Source organism: Aspergillus viridinutans (genome assembly GCF_018404265.1).
Source record: "Aspergillus viridinutans IFM 47045 DNA, scaffold_4, whole genome shotgun sequence".
Taxonomy (NCBI): Eukaryota; Fungi; Ascomycota; class Eurotiomycetes; order Eurotiales; family Aspergillaceae; genus Aspergillus; species Aspergillus viridinutans.
This window is the reverse complement of record NW_025091220.1, coordinates 1,187,997-1,206,294: the sequence shown is the minus strand read 5'-3', so window position 1 is coordinate 1,206,294 and position 18,298 is coordinate 1,187,997. Positions and strand designations below refer to the sequence as shown.

The window sequence follows — 18,298 nt, the reverse complement described above, 5'->3', positions numbered from 1 at the left end:
TCGTGGGAACTATTCTGACGACGGAAGATACCAAGTGATGTCTGATTATTGCCTTTTGTGTTGGGATCTATGAGATCTCCCTGTCATACTCGATTTATACCCCATTTGTCACCTTAAGTAGATAATATTAATTTCATTAATCACCGTACCATTGGCATATAATGCTAGCAACACTTGCATGCTCTTCGACAGTGGTATATTACTAAACGCAACGAGCCAAATTCCATTCACGAAGCACAATAGATATCATAATAAAAGACAACAATTCACCGGCCCTCAGCTCATCATTTATAGTTGTAATTCTGCGGCGGCGGTGCCTGGGGTGGGTAGCCCTGCGGCGGATAACCGCCGCCAGCAGCGCCAGCAGCATAGTATGCCTGCGGCGGTGGTGCAGGACCTGGCGGTATGCCTTGCGGAGGTCGCGTATCCGGCGTGATATCAGGTCGATCGCTGTAGATTGTTAGAGAGCGAAAGGGAGATTTCAGCGCCAATGTTGAGGAAAACGTGGCAGCCTTACCGCAGGTCTTGAGTAAATCGGCACGTGTAGCATATTACTTCCTGTCAAATCTTAGAACGCCGTGGACGTGCATCTTGAGGGGGAAACTCACCTTGTACTTATGTGTCGCGAGAGGTATACAGGGCTAAAATCGCGGATATTAGCTTCGGCTTTTATGTGGGCGTCTGTAAGCTTGCAAGGTCATACAATGAAGCAAACGGTAAACCACGGCCTGAAGTATACTTCATTAGCGATTCTTCCGTGATGAGATTCTGGTTTCATGACATACCACCGAGTTATACAGTGCCCGTTCCAGTGTTGGCCTACACAAGTTCGAATCAGTACATCCCCGTTTCCCGGTTCAGTTACATCTCATGAGACCTCAATCAGGTACTTACAGTTGTAGCAGTATGCTCTGACATTCTCGTAACTTTCGAGCATCGAGGTAAATTCTGTGACTCGCGTTAGCAGCGTGAGCGAAGGTAGTACGCATATATGTGAGATCGCGGACAAGCCTTGCTATGTAGCTTGGATGTCGGCAATATATTGTGGAGGACATAGTTGTGTTTGTTCTTAGGCGAAGACCTTACCATGTGTTCCGAATGTGATGCAAATGGCCATGGTGAAGTCTCCAAGTCACAAAGCCCCCAGAATTTTTGTCTATTGAGTATTCCAGATCTTAGCATAAAACGATGCTGGAATATAAGATAAGAGGCCTCAAACTTGGACTCTGTTAAATAGAAGATGGTCTAGGGGCCAAGGCAGTGGGTATCAGGTGACATGTGGCGCCGTGGCTTAGCACTTGGCGTTTGTTTTCACAATGTGTTGATCCGAAGTCTAAAGAATCCGTCTACATTTTCGCCATCAGACACAGGCACAATACTAGTAATTGGCCAAGTCAAGTGTTGCACAGGATCCTACCAAGGTCCTATTGTCATATAGGATTGTACAGCCGATTTCTTCTGGAATTCGTGGTAAACATGATAGACAAGCCATCAGGCCATGTTTGCACATGTCTTCCAAACAAAATTGTACTTCTATCTCAAAAATTTCACAAGAAAACAAACGGTTTAGAGGTCGCTCAAGGTAAGCAGGCGAAGTCATTCATGCAGCGTGCTGCCGAGGACTGTATCGTCAAGACACATTGGACTTGTCCAGCAGCAACCGAGGTCTGTTATGTCCAGCAGCAGCGCATCACCCTTCCGTCTGTGACTGTTCTCGAAGGGTCAACTCCGGGGTTACCACTTTTCAGCTGAAAAGGGCTTCGTAAAGTCGGCTCTCCATCCGAAAAGTAGGAACTGAACATAATGTATGATTCTATTGTGTCTTGAAGAGGAGGATGGCGCAGTGTCCGAGGTAGAAGTAGATGAAGTGCTTCGTCTCTATAATGACATTAGTTGCTATTCGGAGCGGATGAGACCCCAATGCGTACCATGTGTAACGAAACTGCCAAAGTTCCTTCCTACAACGCAATGCCATGTCGCTCCCTTGCGCGAATCAAACTGCCAAATTGCGAGTTAGCCAATCGACCCATGACATCTCGGACGGATAGAGCGCACTTCTCTCTTGATGTACTGGGCAATGTCCTGATAATGGTAAGTATCCTAAAGGACAACAAGTAACCCAAATCGTATGCACACCTTCTCAATGTGATATTTCTCCATCGCCTCAGTGGCTAGAAAGATCAGCTGCCGAACTCTCCTGGAACCTAAGAGAGATCATACCAACTTCAACAGCCTCTTGCTGCATCTCCTCCGTCTATTGAACGAAATGAGTACCTGCTTCGTGACTGAAATAACTGCACCCTTACCATATCGACGGACTTAATCTGAGCTGTGGACGACTTTCAGTTGCGCTCATAATGATTGACAGCACCGCGACACTTACGCTCCAGCTTCTCCTTCTTTTCGGTGGCCATGCTTCTAGTAGAGATAGGGCGACTGGGAGGTGCAGATAGAGACAATAGATATAGATTGAGAAGAAAATTGTCTTAAGGTCCGAAAGATGAAATGTGAATTGAGAATAAATCTTCAGAATATAAACATCGTCATCATTAGGTGCCCAAACATTGATGCGACAACCATCGCGTTGATGGATGTGCACGGGCCATGCCCACAACTTCCTCACCGCCTTAGCACTATAAGGAAGCATCAACCAAAATTTTTTTTGAGGCTCCCTCTTGATCATCTGTGGATAACTCTACACCCACGAGACACAATCATGGAGAACACAAGAGTGTTCGTGTCTGGCCTTCCGCCGACATTTACAAATGATCAACTGAGGAAGCATTTTGCGAGCCGCTTCCAGATCACAGACGCTCATGTACTTCCCAATCGCAGGATTGGCTTCGTCGGCTTCAAAAGCCCTGAGGCAGCCCAACAAGCGGCTTCTTACTTCAATAAAACATATGTCAAGATGTCCAAGATCTCAGTAGAGATTGCTAAGCCGGTATGTCATTTCCTGCGAACAATACTGATTTTGGCCTGATGTTCCGCCGTCATTTTCGTCGTCGCCCGCTGACTTCCTGCAAAGTTGGTCTTGAGACTGACCAGAATTATTGTAGATTGATTCTGAGCCTGTCAAAAAGGCAGAGAAACACAAGAAACAATCAGCCTCAAATGACTCAGCCGCAGGAAACACACTCAAACGTAAACGGGACGGGGATAACACCCAGAAGGATTCCCAATTGCAAGAGTATCTTTCCGTAATAGAGCGTCCCTCGAAGACTAAGACGTGGGCCAATGGTGAAGACTTTCTCAACACAGTTCAAAACCAAACAGCAACAAGTGACCAGCGGGAAGACCAGCGCGATGATACGACTGAACAAGTCGAGGAGCATTCTCACAAGCAGCGCAAGAAAGTGAGAGTGGATGATATACCAAAGGTGGCCCATGATCGAGAACCTGAACCGATGGTCTTGGACAAGACTGAGAAAGAGCATGAGAGAACAAATGCAGATGATCAGGGTGAAGCTATTTCCCGCACGCAAGAAGAGCCAGAGCCAGTGTCGGATGCCGATTGGCTTCGTTCGAAGACGAGTCGTCTTCTAGGTCTCCTTGACGAGGATGAACAGGCTGAGTTCGACTCTACAGCCCAGCGAAAACCCGATCCGTCGCCGCAGTCAGCGACTGTCTCGAAAGGCGACGTTCAACACTCCTATGATGGCAAGACTACTGTCGAGTCATCGACGGAGGAAGAAGAGGTTGACACTAATATTGAAAATATACGTCTCTCCTCGCGGTTATTTGTTCGAAATCTACCCTACGATGCCAGTGAATCAGATTTGGAGCCCGTATTTTCCAAGTTTGGCAAAGTTGAAGAGGTTCGTATTATCCGTTTCATTCCTCACTGCCCTCCACCGCCTTCTCCGGTTAGAGAGTTGCTCGAATGATGATCTTCCTGATAGGGACATCTGATGCAAAAGCACATGATGTGAACAGGACAAGAGATTTTAGTAGATGCTTCTTGTATATCTGAAGAGCAACCTCGACTGAACACATTCTACTTCTTTGACACACAAAAGAGCACCCGTAACGAACTCTCGCTAATGGTTGCAGATTCACGTCGCCTTTGACACTCGGTCTACCACCAGCAAGGGATTTGCCTACGTTCAGTACGTCGAGCCTGATGCAGCCGTCCAGGCCTATAACGAGTTGGATGGAAAGCACTTTCAAGGCCGCTTAATGCACATCTTGCCGGCTGCTGCGAAGAAGACTTACAAAATCGACGAACATGAACTGTCGAAATTGCCCCTCAAGAAACAAAAGCAGATCAAGCGAAAGCTGGAGGCTTCTTCATCCACATTCAGCTGGAATTCATTATACATGAATGTGAGTTTAGATTCGAGTAGTCGCAATATCTATGAGCCGGCTAACACGATATTTATAGACTGATGCAGTCATGTCCTCCGTGGCCGAGCGACTTGGTGTCTCCAAAGCTGATCTTCTAGATCCCACCTCGGCAGAAGCCGCCGTGAAGCAAGCGCATGCTGAGACGCATGTCATTCAGGAAACCAAGGCCTACTTCACAGCGAACGGCGTCAATGTCGACGCCTTCAAGCAGCGGGAGCGAGGCAATACTGCCATTTTAGTAAAAAACTTCTCGTATGGCGTCAAGACTGACGATTTGAGAAAGTTATTTGAGCCATATGGCCAGATCACAAGACTACTAATGCCCCCAAGTGGTACAATAGCGATTGTTGAATTCGCTAGACCAGACGAAGCGCAGAACGCTTTTAAAGGCCTTGCATACCGAAAAGTCGGAGACTCTATCCTCTTTTTAGAAAAGGCCCCTGCGAATCTCTTCGATGCGACAAGTGCGCCGCAGACTTCTGTACCCGAGACCAAGGCTGTGTCCCAAGGCTTCTCGACAGCCGACACTTTCGCAGCTGACGATGCGGACGCACCTGTGGTCACATCGACCCTCTTCGTAAAGAACCTTAACTTCTCTACGACCAATGAAAAGTTCACGGAACTGTTCAAGCCTTTGGACGGCTTCGTTTCGGCCAGGATCAAAACCAAGCCTGACCCTAAACGACCTGGGCAGACACTTAGCATGGGCTTTGGCTTTGTCGACTTCAAGACGAAAGCTCAGGCGCAGGCTGCTCTTGCTGCAATGAATGGCTACAAGCTCGATCAACATGAGTTGGTAGTAAGGGCATCTAACAAGGCCGTGGATGCTGCCGAAGAGAGAAGACGCGAGGATACAGCAAAGAAAATTGCGGCGCGTCGCACGAAAATTATCATCAAGAACTTACCATTCCAAGCAACCAAGAAAGATGTCAGGTCGCTCTTCGGAGCCTATGGGCAGCTACGCTCTGTGCGGGTTCCTCAGAAGTTTGACCGGTCTGCTCGTGGTTTCGGTTTTGCTGACTTCGTAAGCGCTCGCGAAGCGGAAAATGCCATGGACGCGCTCAAGAATACGCATCTCCTGGGTAGACGATTGGTATTGGAATTCGCAAACGAGGAGGCCATCGATCCAGAACAAGAGATCGAGCAGATCGAGAAGAAAGTAGGGGAGCAGCTGGACAGGGTCAAACTGCAAAAGCTCACAGGAACCGGGCGCAAAAAGTTCACTGTAGGGGCACAGGAGGACGAGTCGACCTAAAAGCCCTTCTCCCTGTGTATAGGGACCATTACTACAACAACGGCTACTTCTTTGATATCATCCCTTGCTTGAGCGGAAGTCGAGGCACGGAAGCAAGCAGGCCCGGCCGACACGTTCCTGTAGCCGTCAGTGCGTACATACGCGTTCTGCAGAGCGAATCAAGCACCTCGTGCATCTTAACTGAGCCTCTTCTTTCCATCCCACTTACTTGGATATCGCGAGTCACGTCCACCCTGGATATTTCCCTCTTGTATATACGCTTAGCTTCCTCTATCCTGGGATACCTGCACGGCAGAATCGGAGGAGAGCTGTCTGCCCTGCGTTCTGACCTACATTCCTCATGTCCTTTTAGTAAAGAGCTTCGACATTCCTCAGTTATGTTGTCCAACGTCTTGCATTCTTGAATCTTTTGCCACCTCTCAACTGGAGCTGGCTCATTCGTACCTGCTTGAACAGGGACCGCCGGTTTTGAATGTGCGCAGCATTAAAATCCCCGAGCAGGTGCTCACTGGATCGTGTCCTCTGTGAGCGCCCCTTGCGTCCTTTATTTTCCCCCTCCAACTCATGCTTCTTCCTCACTCCTGATTTGTTGCAGCAAGGCGGCCGCTGCCCTACTCTCCTCGTCACCTTGTTTGGACGCGTGAAGTACAGGGCAAAAGGCCGCCTTGGACGACCGAGGGTGCGCTCGAAGGGCTACTACCAAACAAGCAGCACGGTCGAGCAATGTAGATACTAGGGCTTTGATAACCCTCCCGGCGTCAAGGGAAGATGCTTCCCTATAAACATCTTGTTGTTCGCACCCACATTCTCTTTCCCAGGTTCTTACATTCTCTTCCCATCATCTGCGTTCTTGATCGCTGCTTGGTGACTGCTGCGTTCTTAGCCAGGCAGTAAGCATTTCGCGGGCCTCATCACACCCTTCTCTTTGGAATCTGTCATTCTTTCCCAAGAGCCCTTTGTTGGTGTCCACCCCCGATGGCTACTGACTGGCAGCCCGAGTGTATTGCGCCTCAGCATCAGTCAAGTCTGGAGAACATCGGACACCATACGGATCGAGCTCTCCAGAACACCTCGGGCAATGTACAGTCGTACTCAGACGCTATCCTTCACGGTGGTGTAACTGGTCGTGATGACCATCTACAGCATCTGGCCTATAAATATTCCCATGCCCCTGTGCACCCTCATCCCATGCCCACGGCTACCAATCTGCATCCTCACCACATCCTAAACGCTCGAGTCCAAGCGAAAAAGCTTCGTCGTGTTCAATCACTCGGTCCGAACCATGCTGGCGCTCGTAGGGGAAGAAGCTACCTCAAATCTCAAAAGTATTTGGAGTATCGGGCACGGCCACGGCGGGACACTGGCAAGGATGGGGAACCGGTCTGGTCTGATGAGCTCGAGGACGCTTTCCAGCAAGGTAACTGACAATCTGCTATTGACATCGATTTTTTGTACTGTATGTGGTAACACTGTTTAGCGCTGGAGGCAAACCCACCGATGGGTAGAAGAAAGTGGTCTGAACGAGGAAAGTCGTATGGCCGAAACGAACTCATTGCAGAGTATATCTACAAGATGACCGGCAAGAAGAGGACAAGAAAGCAAGTTTCAAGTCACTTGCAGGTTCTCGACTCCTTTCTCAAGGGTGATCCCGATTGTAAGGCCACTTGCTCCAAGTGAATCCTCATTCTACCATTCAACGACTTACATTAACATGAGGATATTCAGGGGAGAGACTCGTTCGAGAGCAACCGGCGGACCGTTCAAGCAATCAACATCAGTCAGTTGGTCCTAAATGGAGAACTTCGCTGGACCATCCTCTGCCCAGTCACTATGGTGGGCACATGCACGCGGCTTACCATGATCATCTGAGGCCTGTTCAGCCTTACGTTGGGGAGCTTCCTCCGCCCCATTTCACACTGGGCTCGAACTTGCATGAACGGAGTACCGATACGATCCATGGCTTCAATTTTGACATGTGGGTGAGCGCGCCTCAGCAGGCGAGTCAGGTCGACAAAGCCTTCCATGTGTACACATGCCTTCAAGGAGACCAATACCACCCTGTCGCTCCACCTATGCCCCTGGAGAACGTCAGGGACTGGCGAACTACTTTCCCTCATCTGAACTCCGTGATTGAGGAGCTGGACGGCCCCTTGGACTGCGAGATCATTCTGCTCGAAGCGAGCCTGAAGCTGATGCATGATTTCCCCCCGCCGGGTTCCAAGCTGGGGATTCAGTTGGATATAGACTTTGCACCTCCTGGCATGACTGATGCCACGGTACTCAGTCAGATGGACAATTGGACATGTACCACATACATCTATGAAGGCCATCGGATGTCGAGGGCCGATCACAACCTTGCCAGACCAGTGTCCACCAAAGTGAAACCCCCATTTGAGTCGTCGTGGTGGGCGAAACTATTCACAGAACTCACGCAGGACAAGCAAATGGCCGAAAAATCAGGACAGCACCAGAATGCGGATGAAACTATCAGAAAGTTCTTCCTCTCTCTGTCCGCGGTCCAAGAAATTCGAGCGATCCCTCAAAACTCGCGGCGAGTCTCTCATCAGGGCTCTGGCCACCCCAGCGACGGCAGAAAGAGGATGGCAATCTTACTGTGGAAGTTCCGGCAGACTCGACCTGACGAGGAGGTTGGGTTGACAACCTGGAGGAAGCTGATTCCTCCACCCGACCGAACGATAATGAATAGTCCCAAGCCGGCCACGGGGATTGACCTGCCCCCGTTGTCTCTCGAGTCGATTTTATTGAAACCACAGCCCCCGAACGTATATCACGCGCCTCAAGCTCACGACATGTTGCACCACACCGGAACTTCTCAACCGCATTGGCCTTTGTACCCACCACCGCATGAGAACATGTCCAATATGTATCATCCGACAGGCTCCTTCGATTTCTTGAACTCAGTCACCAAAGGCGAAGATGGACTACAGGATAGAACTGCTGTAACTTCCATCCTGGATTCCTTCTCAGGCATGCCGCCGCAGGAGACCAGTCAGCCATCAAGTCTCAATGTCTCCAGCGGCGGCCCTGTGATGCTCAATGTTCATGACATGTCCCTCTCGCACCATAATCTTGCTGGGTACACCCTGAGCCACGACAACCACTACGTGCCCTCTCAGGAACACGGAGTTAGCGTCCACGACAGTAGCAATGTTTTGAACAATATCTTTGGTTCTGGGTCGCAGTCAATGGACGAAATCGGACATAGCCAGAGCGCATGGGGCCCTCCGATTCCTTCGACGACCATTCCAAGCGACGTTGGCTCCAACAACTACACGCACCTTCCGTACCATCACCACGACCATCACACGCCGGCATCCCGCGAGTCGCACCCACCAAACGGTTTCGAGGGCTTGATGGGACCGGATGACCTGATGGACAAGATCGTGGGCAGCATGCCTGACGATCCTGGCATGAATGGGGCAGGACCCGATCATGCCAGTGCCGCCTATACAGATACTAATGCAGCTGAGGCGGTCCAATGAAGGACTATACTATATCCATTGGAAACTCTTTCTATTCTTAATGGTAATCATATTGCCAAAAATGTGTTCAGATACCATTTTCGTTTCTTCCTCTACTTCGGTGTCTTTTATATTGAGATCTTAGCGCAGCATTGCTGTTGGGCTTGGGTCGTTTCCTCCAGGGGTTGGTGTTCACTTTTCGGAGTTACTTAATATGTTTTCTCATTCTCTCTCTTATTATTCTCAAAGTCCTTCGATGTATCATAAATCTTTCTAGTAATATTAATGGCACCGTGTCCTTTTGCTTCTACGCCTGATGTCGGTCCTTTCAGTGTGTCGACGGAATAGTGGGGGAATCCTTCGATATCGGCCCTCACTTTTTGCCGGAATACTACAGGTGGATTTTCTGGACTCCACGAACCGCTGATAGATTATGGATGCTTCAGAGCGAAGATTTCGGGACTATCTAGCCAATTTCGCTCCGACGGGATCCGTGGTAACTTGGTTCCTCTCTCTATCTGCTGGAGAGATCATTTTTCGGTAGAATTCAGCCGGCGGCAGAAACAAGTTAATTAGCCGGTATTAACCATCATCCCACTTGCCAACGCACTTTAGCCTCAACCTCCAGCTCCGTCGACGGCTCATTGGCTTTCCCAGCGCAATTCCCCCTGCCGGGTTTATCCCAGATGGGGTTGGTATGGAGCAGCCAGTGGCTCAGGCCAGATAAATTTGGAGATGATTTTTGACCATGATGCGCGCGTGCCTTTTATCTGCTGCCCCTCCCCCTCCTACTACTTGAGAAGAATAATATCCGCCAGCTACCGCTCTTCTTTCTTGTAAGTCCCGCGTCTTATTGCGATCGATTGCCTGTACTGTAAGAGCTTCTTCTGAGAGTTTTCTTATCCGTCTCAGGGTCAAAAGAGATTCAATTCTGTTGGAATCAAAATATTCACAATGACTACCCCATCCGTCAAGCTCAACAGCGGTTATGACATGCCCCTCGTGGGCTTCGGCCTCTGGAAGGTCAACAATGAGACTTGCGCCGACCAGATCTACCATGCCATCAAGGCTGGTTACCGTCTCTTCGACGGCGCCTGCGGTGAGTAAACCTCATGTTCTCGATCTCCACCGAAAAGGCAAACCGACAGAGTCCTGACCGTCGCAGATTACGGCAACGAGGTCGAGGCTGGCAAGGGTGTTGCCCGTGCCATTCAGGAAGGCATTGTGAAGCGTGAAGAGCTCTTCATTGTGTCCAAGCTCTGGAACAGCTTCCACGACGGTGAGCGCGTCGAGCCCATCTGCCGCAAGCAGCTGGCCGACTGGGGCATTGACTACTTCGACCTGTTCATTGTCCACTTCCCCATTGCCCTCAAGTATGTCGATCCTGCCGTCCGGTACCCTCCCGGGTGGCTGTCCGAGAACAACAAGCTGGAGTTCAGCAATGCCTCCATTCAGGAGACCTGGACCGCCATGGAGTCGCTGGTCGACAAGAAGCTCGCCCGCAGCATCGGTGTCAGCAACTTCAGCGCTCAGTTGCTGATGGATCTGCTGCGCTACGCTCGTATCCGCCCTGCCACCCTCCAGATCGAACACCACCCTTACCTCACCCAGGAGCGCCTGGTCACCTATGCCCAGAAGGAGGGCATCGCCGTGACTGCGTACTCCTCGTTCGGCCCCCTGAGCTTCGTCGAGCTGGACATGAAGGATGCTCATGAGACTCCCAAGCTGTTCGACCACGACCTTATCAAGGGTATTGCTCAGAAGCACGGCAGGACTCCCGCTCAGGTCCTGCTGCGCTGGGCTACGCAGCGCAACATTGCCGTCATCCCCAAGAGCAACGACCCCACCCGTCTGGCTCAGAACCTTGATGCCACCGGCTGGGATCTGGAGGCCAGCGAGATTGAGGCCATCAGCTCCCTGAACCGGAACCTCAGATTCAACGACCCTCTTGCTGTAAGTTCAGCCTAGCCGGCTTGATGCCATTTCAGATCACTAACTCGTTTCTCCTTTAGTACGGCTTCTACGCTCCCATCTTCTAAACGCACGGATAGATTCCGGTGGTCCGAGCAATACCGCAGCACTGCACTCGGGGAAATAACTGCTTGGTCCGTTGGTGGATGATGATTGATGTCCTACGCTTAAAATAAAATACCATATTTTTTCCAGTATATAGTTATGACCTCGATTGCATGCATTCGTGAATAGATCGCATGAAACTATACTCACAATGAATATCCTAGTAGCATCATATTCTAGCCAGTATTCTAGTCCGAAGAATAGTGAAAGGCTGCAGGTTTGATACTGCGTAGGTAGATCGGCTATCGGAGCGACAACACGCCGAAACAGCATCATCGGCCTTCACCATCACCACTTCGACCCGGATCCGCACCAGATCAATGCATAAAACAGAATCAACTTCCCAACCACAATGCCCTCTCCTGCCGGGCGCCTCGCGTCGCAGGCAATCCACATCGTCGCAAACCCCAGCCCCATTAACCTCGCCGAAAGCAAACTCATCCTCAACGCTCTACAAAAGTTCGGCGAAGTCGTCACATTCCGAAATCTCAAGGTACGTCCTCTTCCACCCCAGCTCGCTTCTCATTCTGACAATGGATCAAAAATAAGTACGACACGACCAACACCTCTAAAGCGCCCACACGGCCCATCCTCGCCATCTTCGACTCCCCCGACGCCGCAAAACAAGCCATCTCCTCCTCCCCGCTAACCATCCGCCTCCCCAACACCGACCCTGCCCATACCCATAACCACGACACTCAGTCCGAGCCATCATCACCATTAAGAGCCAGAAAACCAGACGCACGATCCAAACCAGAGTTCCTGAGATGCGAGATCCTCCCGTCCCGGCATAACCACGAGTCTGCGCTGCAGCGGAACCCCTTCCACGGGACCTTCCGCGTCTACGACTCGACGTACCAGTACCGGGATCTCGTGAAGACGGGGATCCCGCTGAAGGAACTGGCTGACGAGACGATGAGTCGGAAGCGGCATGAGCCGTTCCGGGTGAAGAGGCAGATGATGAAGGAGAATAAGCGGTTGGGTGCCACGTCGTTGATGAGGTTGTATCGGGAGGGTCTTGGGGAGAATATTGTCGAGGATGGGGAGGAGGGGCATTTGCAGGAGGAAGATGAGAGTGGGAACCGGGCTGAGCCTGGAGTGGATAGGTTGGGGGAGAGATGAGTGGATGAGTGTGCGACCAGAGCTTCGTATCGACTTTTGGTCTCGACATGGTCAAAAAGCATGCAGAGACTTCACCTCATCACCGTGGATGTGGATACTTTTGCGCCGACTCCAGGCTGCTGGAAAACAAGCGAGTCGGTTGGCAGGCACTGAGACGACCAGAACGCGTATACACCGCGTTCAAGGCCAGATATTGCTGGCAGAGGGTATACCGTACGGCCGCATGAGGCCATACACCGACTACCTCGCGAGCTGATTTTGTAAGGCTTACGAATACAGTTGGCAGAGTCAACCATATGTCATTGACCATGAATGTGCCATACATTATTTCTACATAGAGAAGCCTCCTATAGCTGCATAGTCTAGGCGAAAGGGAATTCGGGCGATCCAGCCCACGAAAGCATTGTTATCATAATCATTATCAATGTATACCTTCCATACAACATCACCCGACCCGAACAAAGGCTAGAAAACGTTAGCAACCCATCCTAGGGCCTGAACAGCCACGGAAGTGAAACTTACTCGCATCAATCTGCATAATTTGCGGCAGCGCCAACCGCACCTTGTTTCGATACACCGCCGGCCCCTTGGTCTGCAATGGGTTCCCTTCAAAATATACCGTCTGCAGCTTCTCCTTATCCTTCAACTCGCGCTCCACCTCCTCGAAGCTCGAGAGTTCGTTGTTGGACGCCCACAGCTCCTCCAGATTCTTCAGATGGGAGATGTGTTCCAGCTTCGAAACTTGATTATTGGAGAAATCCAGGACGCGCAACGAGGTATTGGACTCGAGACCGCTGAGGTCGGTGACGGCGTTGTGGGATAGGTAGAGTTCTTCGAGGTTCTTGAGCGAGGAGAGGCCAGTAATGCTGGTGAGTCGATTCGACTGGATGGAGATGATGCGGAGGTTCGACAGCGCGTCGAGGTTCTGGGTTGAGTTAGCTGGTCGGGGATATGGCAAACTAGGAGACTAACCTTCATTTCTGTAATCTTGTTCTTCCCAAGCCAGAGCTCCTCCAACGAGGTTAGAGTGTCAAGATTTTCGATTTCCTGCTGCATTCAGCCCAGTCCTCCTTCGTGTCATTAAAATCCACGCACCCTAATCCTGTTTGCCCCCAGCTCTAGATTCCGCAACTTAGTCAAGCCCTCCAACCCCTCAATCTTGGATATCCTGTTCTGAACAAAGTACAGATCTGTCAGATTCACCAAATGCGAGATATTCTTGATGTGCTTGATCTTGTTGAAGCTCAGATCTAGACTCGTCAGGTCCCGGAACTCATCGAGACCCTTGACGTGCGAAATAAGGTTATCGTAGAGGTCGAGTTCGAACAGCGTGGGCGCGATTTCGGAGGGGAAGTCGATGCGAGAAATCTGGTTCTGTCGGAGGCATATTCTCTACATGAATCATACCGTTAGCCTTGTAAGCCGCATGGGCTGCTGCGGGCCCAACATACCTGGAGCTTGGGAAATCGTTCTAGTCGCAAAGCTGGGATCGAAGTGACGCGACAATGTACGAGGTCGATTTCCTAGCAAGTCATAAGCCCCGAGTTCCCAAACTAGGACCCTGTTGTAGACGAAAACATACTTGCGTCTCGAGATCCTCATCCTCGAGCAGATCTGCCAACAATTAGCCATTCGAATTTCCCCCGAAACGCGCCGACAGTCAAATATTAGTCTGGGACACAACTGCAGCCAATGCTCCGGTACGTCTCAAAGAGGGAAATTGACCTACCCTCATCAGCCTCAATCTCGTCAACCGGCGGCGCATCAGAATCGGAGTAATTTGGATCCTCCAGGGCCTCTGGATTCGTGATCGTAGCCTGAGGCTCGACTCTTAGCTTTCCATCCCAGCCTTTACTATCTTTCATCGTTGCAAAATGTTGTGAGAGCTCAGACGGAGATTTTTTTTTTGGTCGATGGCTCCGAGGAACGCGTAACGGAGTGCGGGGGAGCTCTTCTACGTAAAGAGGGGCAGAAGCGGGTAGGTGAACACGTTTATAGAGGGTCTAGAAGGAATTCGCAGAGCGCAGTTATTTGGGAATTGAGATGGGTGAAGTCACATTAAAAAGAAAGAAGCTCTGTATCCTGAACGTGAAAGTCTTTGGTGCTATAGTGGTGGCGTGCAGATGATGATGATGAGTATTCTTCGCTAGTCATCACTGGGCCGCATTTCCCCGTCCGCCTTCTGTTAGAAGAGCAAGGGACAGTCCGCCAGCATCATGTCCATGTTATAGAAGAATTAGATGTAATCCATTAATTCTGAAAATGAGGTCTGCAATTACTTTGCCTTGTTTTCTTTAGGGTATTGTCATCGGGACATGGTTCAAGCTGTATTCGGGGAAGAGCTTTTTATATACAGCACATGCGCCGGAGCCAAGAGGTACATATACATTAAAAGGTCACAATTCTGGGCCAAGTGTAGAATCAACGGTATGCTTTGCGAAATACCAGGGACAGTGACCTGCACACTGGGGCCTTTATGGAGATTCCGCTCCTTAGGCAGAGTTCCAAGAAACGAATCAGGACTGAAGAATGACAAGAGGACGCTGGCATTGAAGGGGTAATCACAAAACAACAAAGAAAGGTATCGACGGACTGGACAGCGGCGTGCGCTCTGGCGGGACGTTGATGATGGGAATGAAGCACAGGGATTTGAAGCAAAGAGAATGTTGGTGACAGAGGAGCGTGTATATGAGACCTAGGCTTCGGCTACAAGCCAAGATAGACGCCTGCGTGATGCAAGAGAGTCTCACACGGCAACAGATCAATGAAAAGAACAAGGGAGAAGGGGAGCCAAACTGGGGGTGATATGGTATGTGCTCGCTTGGAGTGCAGAAGTAAAGGAGATGTGATCAGAGAGGATGCTGGAAAAAAGAAATAGGATGGATGATGAATAGGTAAGACTCAGTCTAGAAAATCACAGACAGGCGAAACCAAAATGCTGGCCCCACACGTCTATATGGGTCACAGGAAGGGAGAATAGAAGAAGGGATAGGGGCAAAACATCAGAAGAAGTGATTATGGTAGATTCCAACATAAGCTGTGACCCTCGCAGATTCTGGTAAAAGATGCTTGCACTTTTCTCCTCTTCTTCTCCTGATCTTGGTAGTGCTTGAATGACGAAAGACGCGCCTCCGTATGTCTCGAACAATTGAAATCGGTTCCAGGTGAGCTGTTCTTTTTGCAATCACGTAAAAGATCGAGACTGTAGCTCGATGGGGGAAATGCCGGGAAGAGATAAAGTTACAGAGATTACATCGCAACGTCGAGGACCAGACTGACGTCTTTTACTTGTGCGCCGGCAAGGTCTTCGAGGACAGGAATCAAGTCGAGAAGCTCGTTATCGTGGGCGTCAGAGAACCAGCTGCTGATGGGTATCGCGTGTTGAGGGTGGAAAATGTATGAAGTTGGAGAATTGTCGATGATAATCGTCTCTCGGAGATCACGGCCAACCTGTGAGAGGTCCTATAGTAGAGATATCAATGGCTTGCTCTCATCATGATCTTCGCTGCAAAAGGAGGCTACTGACCTTGACATAATTACCTTGATGGTTGTAGCAACTGTCTCTGAAGAGCCTGTGGTGAACAACATTATGGATGTCAAGTTGATCCAGTAGAGGATCGCCGTACTTTCATCTAAATCAGAAACCGTCCGTGAAATGGTATTGGGATAGGAAAGCTCACCTTAGAAACAGAGGCAGTGAAGACAACCACCTCGTACAATTCTCCAACACGCTTCATGAATTGATCGACTCCAGGTCGTTTGATCACGTAGATGTTGTGGTACTGGCCTTCGATCTCCACGGGGATTGTGAAATCGGCACGCTCGAGAACCTGCGGTGGTGTGTCAGAAACATGCGGCTCACTACATGAAACGGCTTAGAGGATGGCGAATTACCTTGAAGCTACTGTGGACCAGCGTTTCATCCAAGTCGAGGACCAGGCATTTCCGGTTCCGCAAATGTGGCAAGGGAGGGGGTAGAAGCCATTGCTGGGGTCTCTCGGTAGTCGCGATCTGTATTTGTTTCCCCATAGGAACTTGCGGAGGGGGAGGGAGAGGAATTTCGGCTTGCAGACTAGTTTCTTCTTCGTGCGATGACTTTACATCGTTGTATTCGACTGCAGACGAAGTTGGTTGCGCTTCGTTAGAGCCTGAGCGGTCCTCAACAACGTGCAGTGGCATTGACGCCGCAGGCTCTTCCGGTTTGATCGCGAGATCGTTGGCCTTCTCTGTCTCAGTTGCCACTATGACTGGGATTTGAGCATTCTGAAGGGCGTCAGAGCGAGTAGTATCAACTTGGCCATACTGGGAGGACGGTTCATGGCTGGACCCGAATCTATCAGAAGCTGACAAGTTGCCATCGAGCTGAGCGCCTTCCTCGGAGGCACTGGCAGTTTTATCCTCCTCCTTGGGAGGTTGATTTGAAGTTACAGTCAAGTTCGGCTTCTCTTCGCCAAAGAGTTTTGCTTCTTCAGATTCCGTCCGACTCGAATGATTGGCATTGAGATCCGCTTTCTCTGGTGTCGGCTGGGTCGCAGGGACCGAAGGTCGCCTCGCAGTCTTCTTCGGCGGAATGGCAGAGTCGTCCGGGTCGACCCCAGATGACGAGCAGCAACTTAGAAAGGCGAACAGCCTGAGCGTAACCTTGGGCTTGTTTTCTGGTTTGGGATTGTCCCGCGTCTCGGATTCAGTCGCTGTCTTTTGCTCACCCATACCTGTTGGCCCCTGAGATGGCCGCCAAGACCTCTTGCTACTCCCTCTACTTCTGTCCCTCCGCCCCTTCAAGATGCTTCTTCTCGAACCTCGTAGCGTGTTTTCCGAATCATCATGCGCGGCATCCTGTCTATTGTCTAACGTCGATTGACCATCCGCCTTCGACGACGAACGCGATTGACTTGGGACCAGCAAATGTTGCTGCTTCGACGGATCGCTCGTATTTGTCGGGGGATTCGGGCTCCCGAGGGCCTGAGTCGATGGCGTGGGCGCAGAAGCAGGCTCAGTAGGCTCTAACGGTTTCGACTGAGGAGAAGCATCTGAGTCTTTGGCATTGTCCTGAAGCGACGATCCAGGACCTGGTCGGAACAGCGTTAGCAACTCTTGTGAGGGTCCGCGACGGTCCGCAGTGATGGAATATGACAGCAGCGACAAACAGATTGCTCTTACCTGAGTCGGTGTTGCCCGCGTTGACAGGCATCGGCACTTCTCCTGTGGGCTTACTGGATGTGTTGGGCGGAGAATCTCGCTCGGAGCTCCCTCCGAGCATCTGGAGGCTAGCAGAGCGAGATTCGCGGAATCAACAATAACAAAATTCAAGAGGCGTAGGAGATATAACGGTGATGTGTTATGTCGAAACACACACTTGATGACCACCAGGGTTCCGCCGAGAGGGGGCAACGCGGCTCGAGAGATGTAAGTCACAGCCTCCTGGATCGAGTAGTCGGAGAGGTAAAGTGCTTAGCTTCCAGGTCGGGACTACCGCCTTAAATGAGGCTAGTGTGCAGCACTATTAAGAAAGGTCGTGGCAGGAAGAGTTGCGAGTCGCCAAACCACTCGATCCACCCTGTGGAGTCACAGAAAAACACACAGCTGGCGAGGAAGAAGAGAGAAATGCGCTCCAGCTTCAATCTGGGATGGTATGATAGGACGGAGGTCGATGGATGATGGATGGAATTCAACCTCATGAGCCAAGGAAGTCACGTGGCAGGACCGCAAATAATAAAGAGGTACCACTCGACCTCAGCGGCTGTAGGTTGGCTGATTTCGGAAATTCGCTTAAAGTGGCTAAGATAGGATGTCCATTAATATTTGCTCAGGCAGGCCAGGAAGAAAACAAGATCATTTATTCGGACAGAAAGTTATCGGATCTGCAGCAATGGATTTTCCTCTGAGTAGGTGGGTTCGTGCGCTTAATAGCTAAATTATGACCTTAATGGACCTGTTATTCAATAATATTTTACAATGGCACGAAACAAAAGATGTTAACTGGTAGGATCAGCCAAAAAGAAGCCCATAATGGGAA

General features: G+C 50.4%; 8 protein-coding genes across 8 annotated transcripts; 4 read left to right on the top strand and 4 right to left on the bottom strand.

Moving 5' to 3' along the window:
* Positions 1–284: 284 nt before the first annotated feature.
* Positions 285–1,117, bottom strand: Aspvir_006416 (rhodopsin family protein; the record flags this gene model as incomplete). The annotated part of the gene is made up of 7 exons (XM_043269618.1): positions 285–450; positions 518–558; positions 609–641; positions 704–728; positions 786–819; positions 895–948; positions 1,087–1,117. The coding sequence occupies 7 exons, from the start codon at positions 1,115–1,117 to the stop codon at positions 285–287; spliced, it is 384 nt and encodes a 127-aa protein (XP_043125553.1).
* Positions 1,118–1,813: 696 nt separating this feature from the next.
* Positions 1,814–2,414, bottom strand: Aspvir_006415 (dynein light chain DYN2; the record flags this gene model as incomplete). The annotated part of the gene is made up of 7 exons (XM_043269617.1): positions 1,814–1,878; positions 1,929–1,998; positions 2,056–2,082; positions 2,137–2,171; positions 2,221–2,254; positions 2,307–2,329; positions 2,384–2,414. 7 exons carry the CDS (start codon positions 2,412–2,414, stop codon positions 1,814–1,816), a joined length of 285 nt encoding a protein of 94 aa, XP_043125552.1.
* Positions 2,415–2,716: 302 nt separating this feature from the next.
* On the top strand, positions 2,717–5,602 carry mrd1 (RNA-binding ribosome biosynthesis protein MRD1; the record flags this gene model as incomplete). Its single annotated transcript, XM_043269616.1, has 4 exons — positions 2,717–2,944; positions 3,060–3,818; positions 4,054–4,326; positions 4,385–5,602. 4 exons carry the CDS (start codon positions 2,717–2,719, stop codon positions 5,600–5,602), a joined length of 2,478 nt encoding a protein of 825 aa, XP_043125551.1.
* A 975-nt stretch (positions 5,603–6,577) lies between these two features.
* abaA (transcription factor AbaA) lies at positions 6,578–9,105 on the top strand (the record flags this gene model as incomplete). Its single annotated transcript, XM_043269615.1, has 3 exons — positions 6,578–7,019; positions 7,080–7,256; positions 7,328–9,105. The coding sequence occupies 3 exons, from the start codon at positions 6,578–6,580 to the stop codon at positions 9,103–9,105; spliced, it is 2,397 nt and encodes a 798-aa protein (XP_043125550.1).
* Positions 9,106–10,038: 933 nt separating this feature from the next.
* Aspvir_006412 (aldo/keto reductase) lies at positions 10,039–11,123 on the top strand (the record flags this gene model as incomplete). Its single annotated transcript, XM_043269614.1, has 3 exons — positions 10,039–10,183; positions 10,250–11,037; positions 11,097–11,123. The coding sequence occupies 3 exons, from the start codon at positions 10,039–10,041 to the stop codon at positions 11,121–11,123; spliced, it is 960 nt and encodes a 319-aa protein (XP_043125549.1).
* Positions 11,124–11,512: 389 nt separating this feature from the next.
* Positions 11,513–12,282, top strand: Aspvir_006411 (uncharacterized protein; the record flags this gene model as incomplete). The annotated part of the gene is made up of 2 exons (XM_043269613.1): positions 11,513–11,653; positions 11,710–12,282. The coding sequence occupies 2 exons, from the start codon at positions 11,513–11,515 to the stop codon at positions 12,280–12,282; spliced, it is 714 nt and encodes a 237-aa protein (XP_043125548.1).
* A 445-nt stretch (positions 12,283–12,727) lies between these two features.
* On the bottom strand, positions 12,728–14,147 carry Aspvir_006410 (putative protein phosphatase PP1 regulatory subunit Sds22; the record flags this gene model as incomplete). The annotated part of the gene is made up of 7 exons (XM_043269612.1): positions 12,728–12,747; positions 12,805–13,207; positions 13,255–13,329; positions 13,378–13,674; positions 13,734–13,805; positions 13,865–13,896; positions 14,012–14,147. The coding sequence occupies 7 exons, from the start codon at positions 14,145–14,147 to the stop codon at positions 12,728–12,730; spliced, it is 1,035 nt and encodes a 344-aa protein (XP_043125547.1).
* A 1,384-nt stretch (positions 14,148–15,531) lies between these two features.
* On the bottom strand, positions 15,532–17,542 carry psrA (putative general stress response phosphoprotein phosphatase Psr1/2; the record flags this gene model as incomplete). The annotated part of the gene is made up of 5 exons (XM_043269611.1): positions 15,532–15,744; positions 15,809–15,907; positions 15,963–16,112; positions 16,177–17,351; positions 17,443–17,542. 5 exons carry the CDS (start codon positions 17,540–17,542, stop codon positions 15,532–15,534), a joined length of 1,737 nt encoding a protein of 578 aa, XP_043125546.1.
* Between the last annotated feature and the right edge of the window lie 756 nt (positions 17,543–18,298).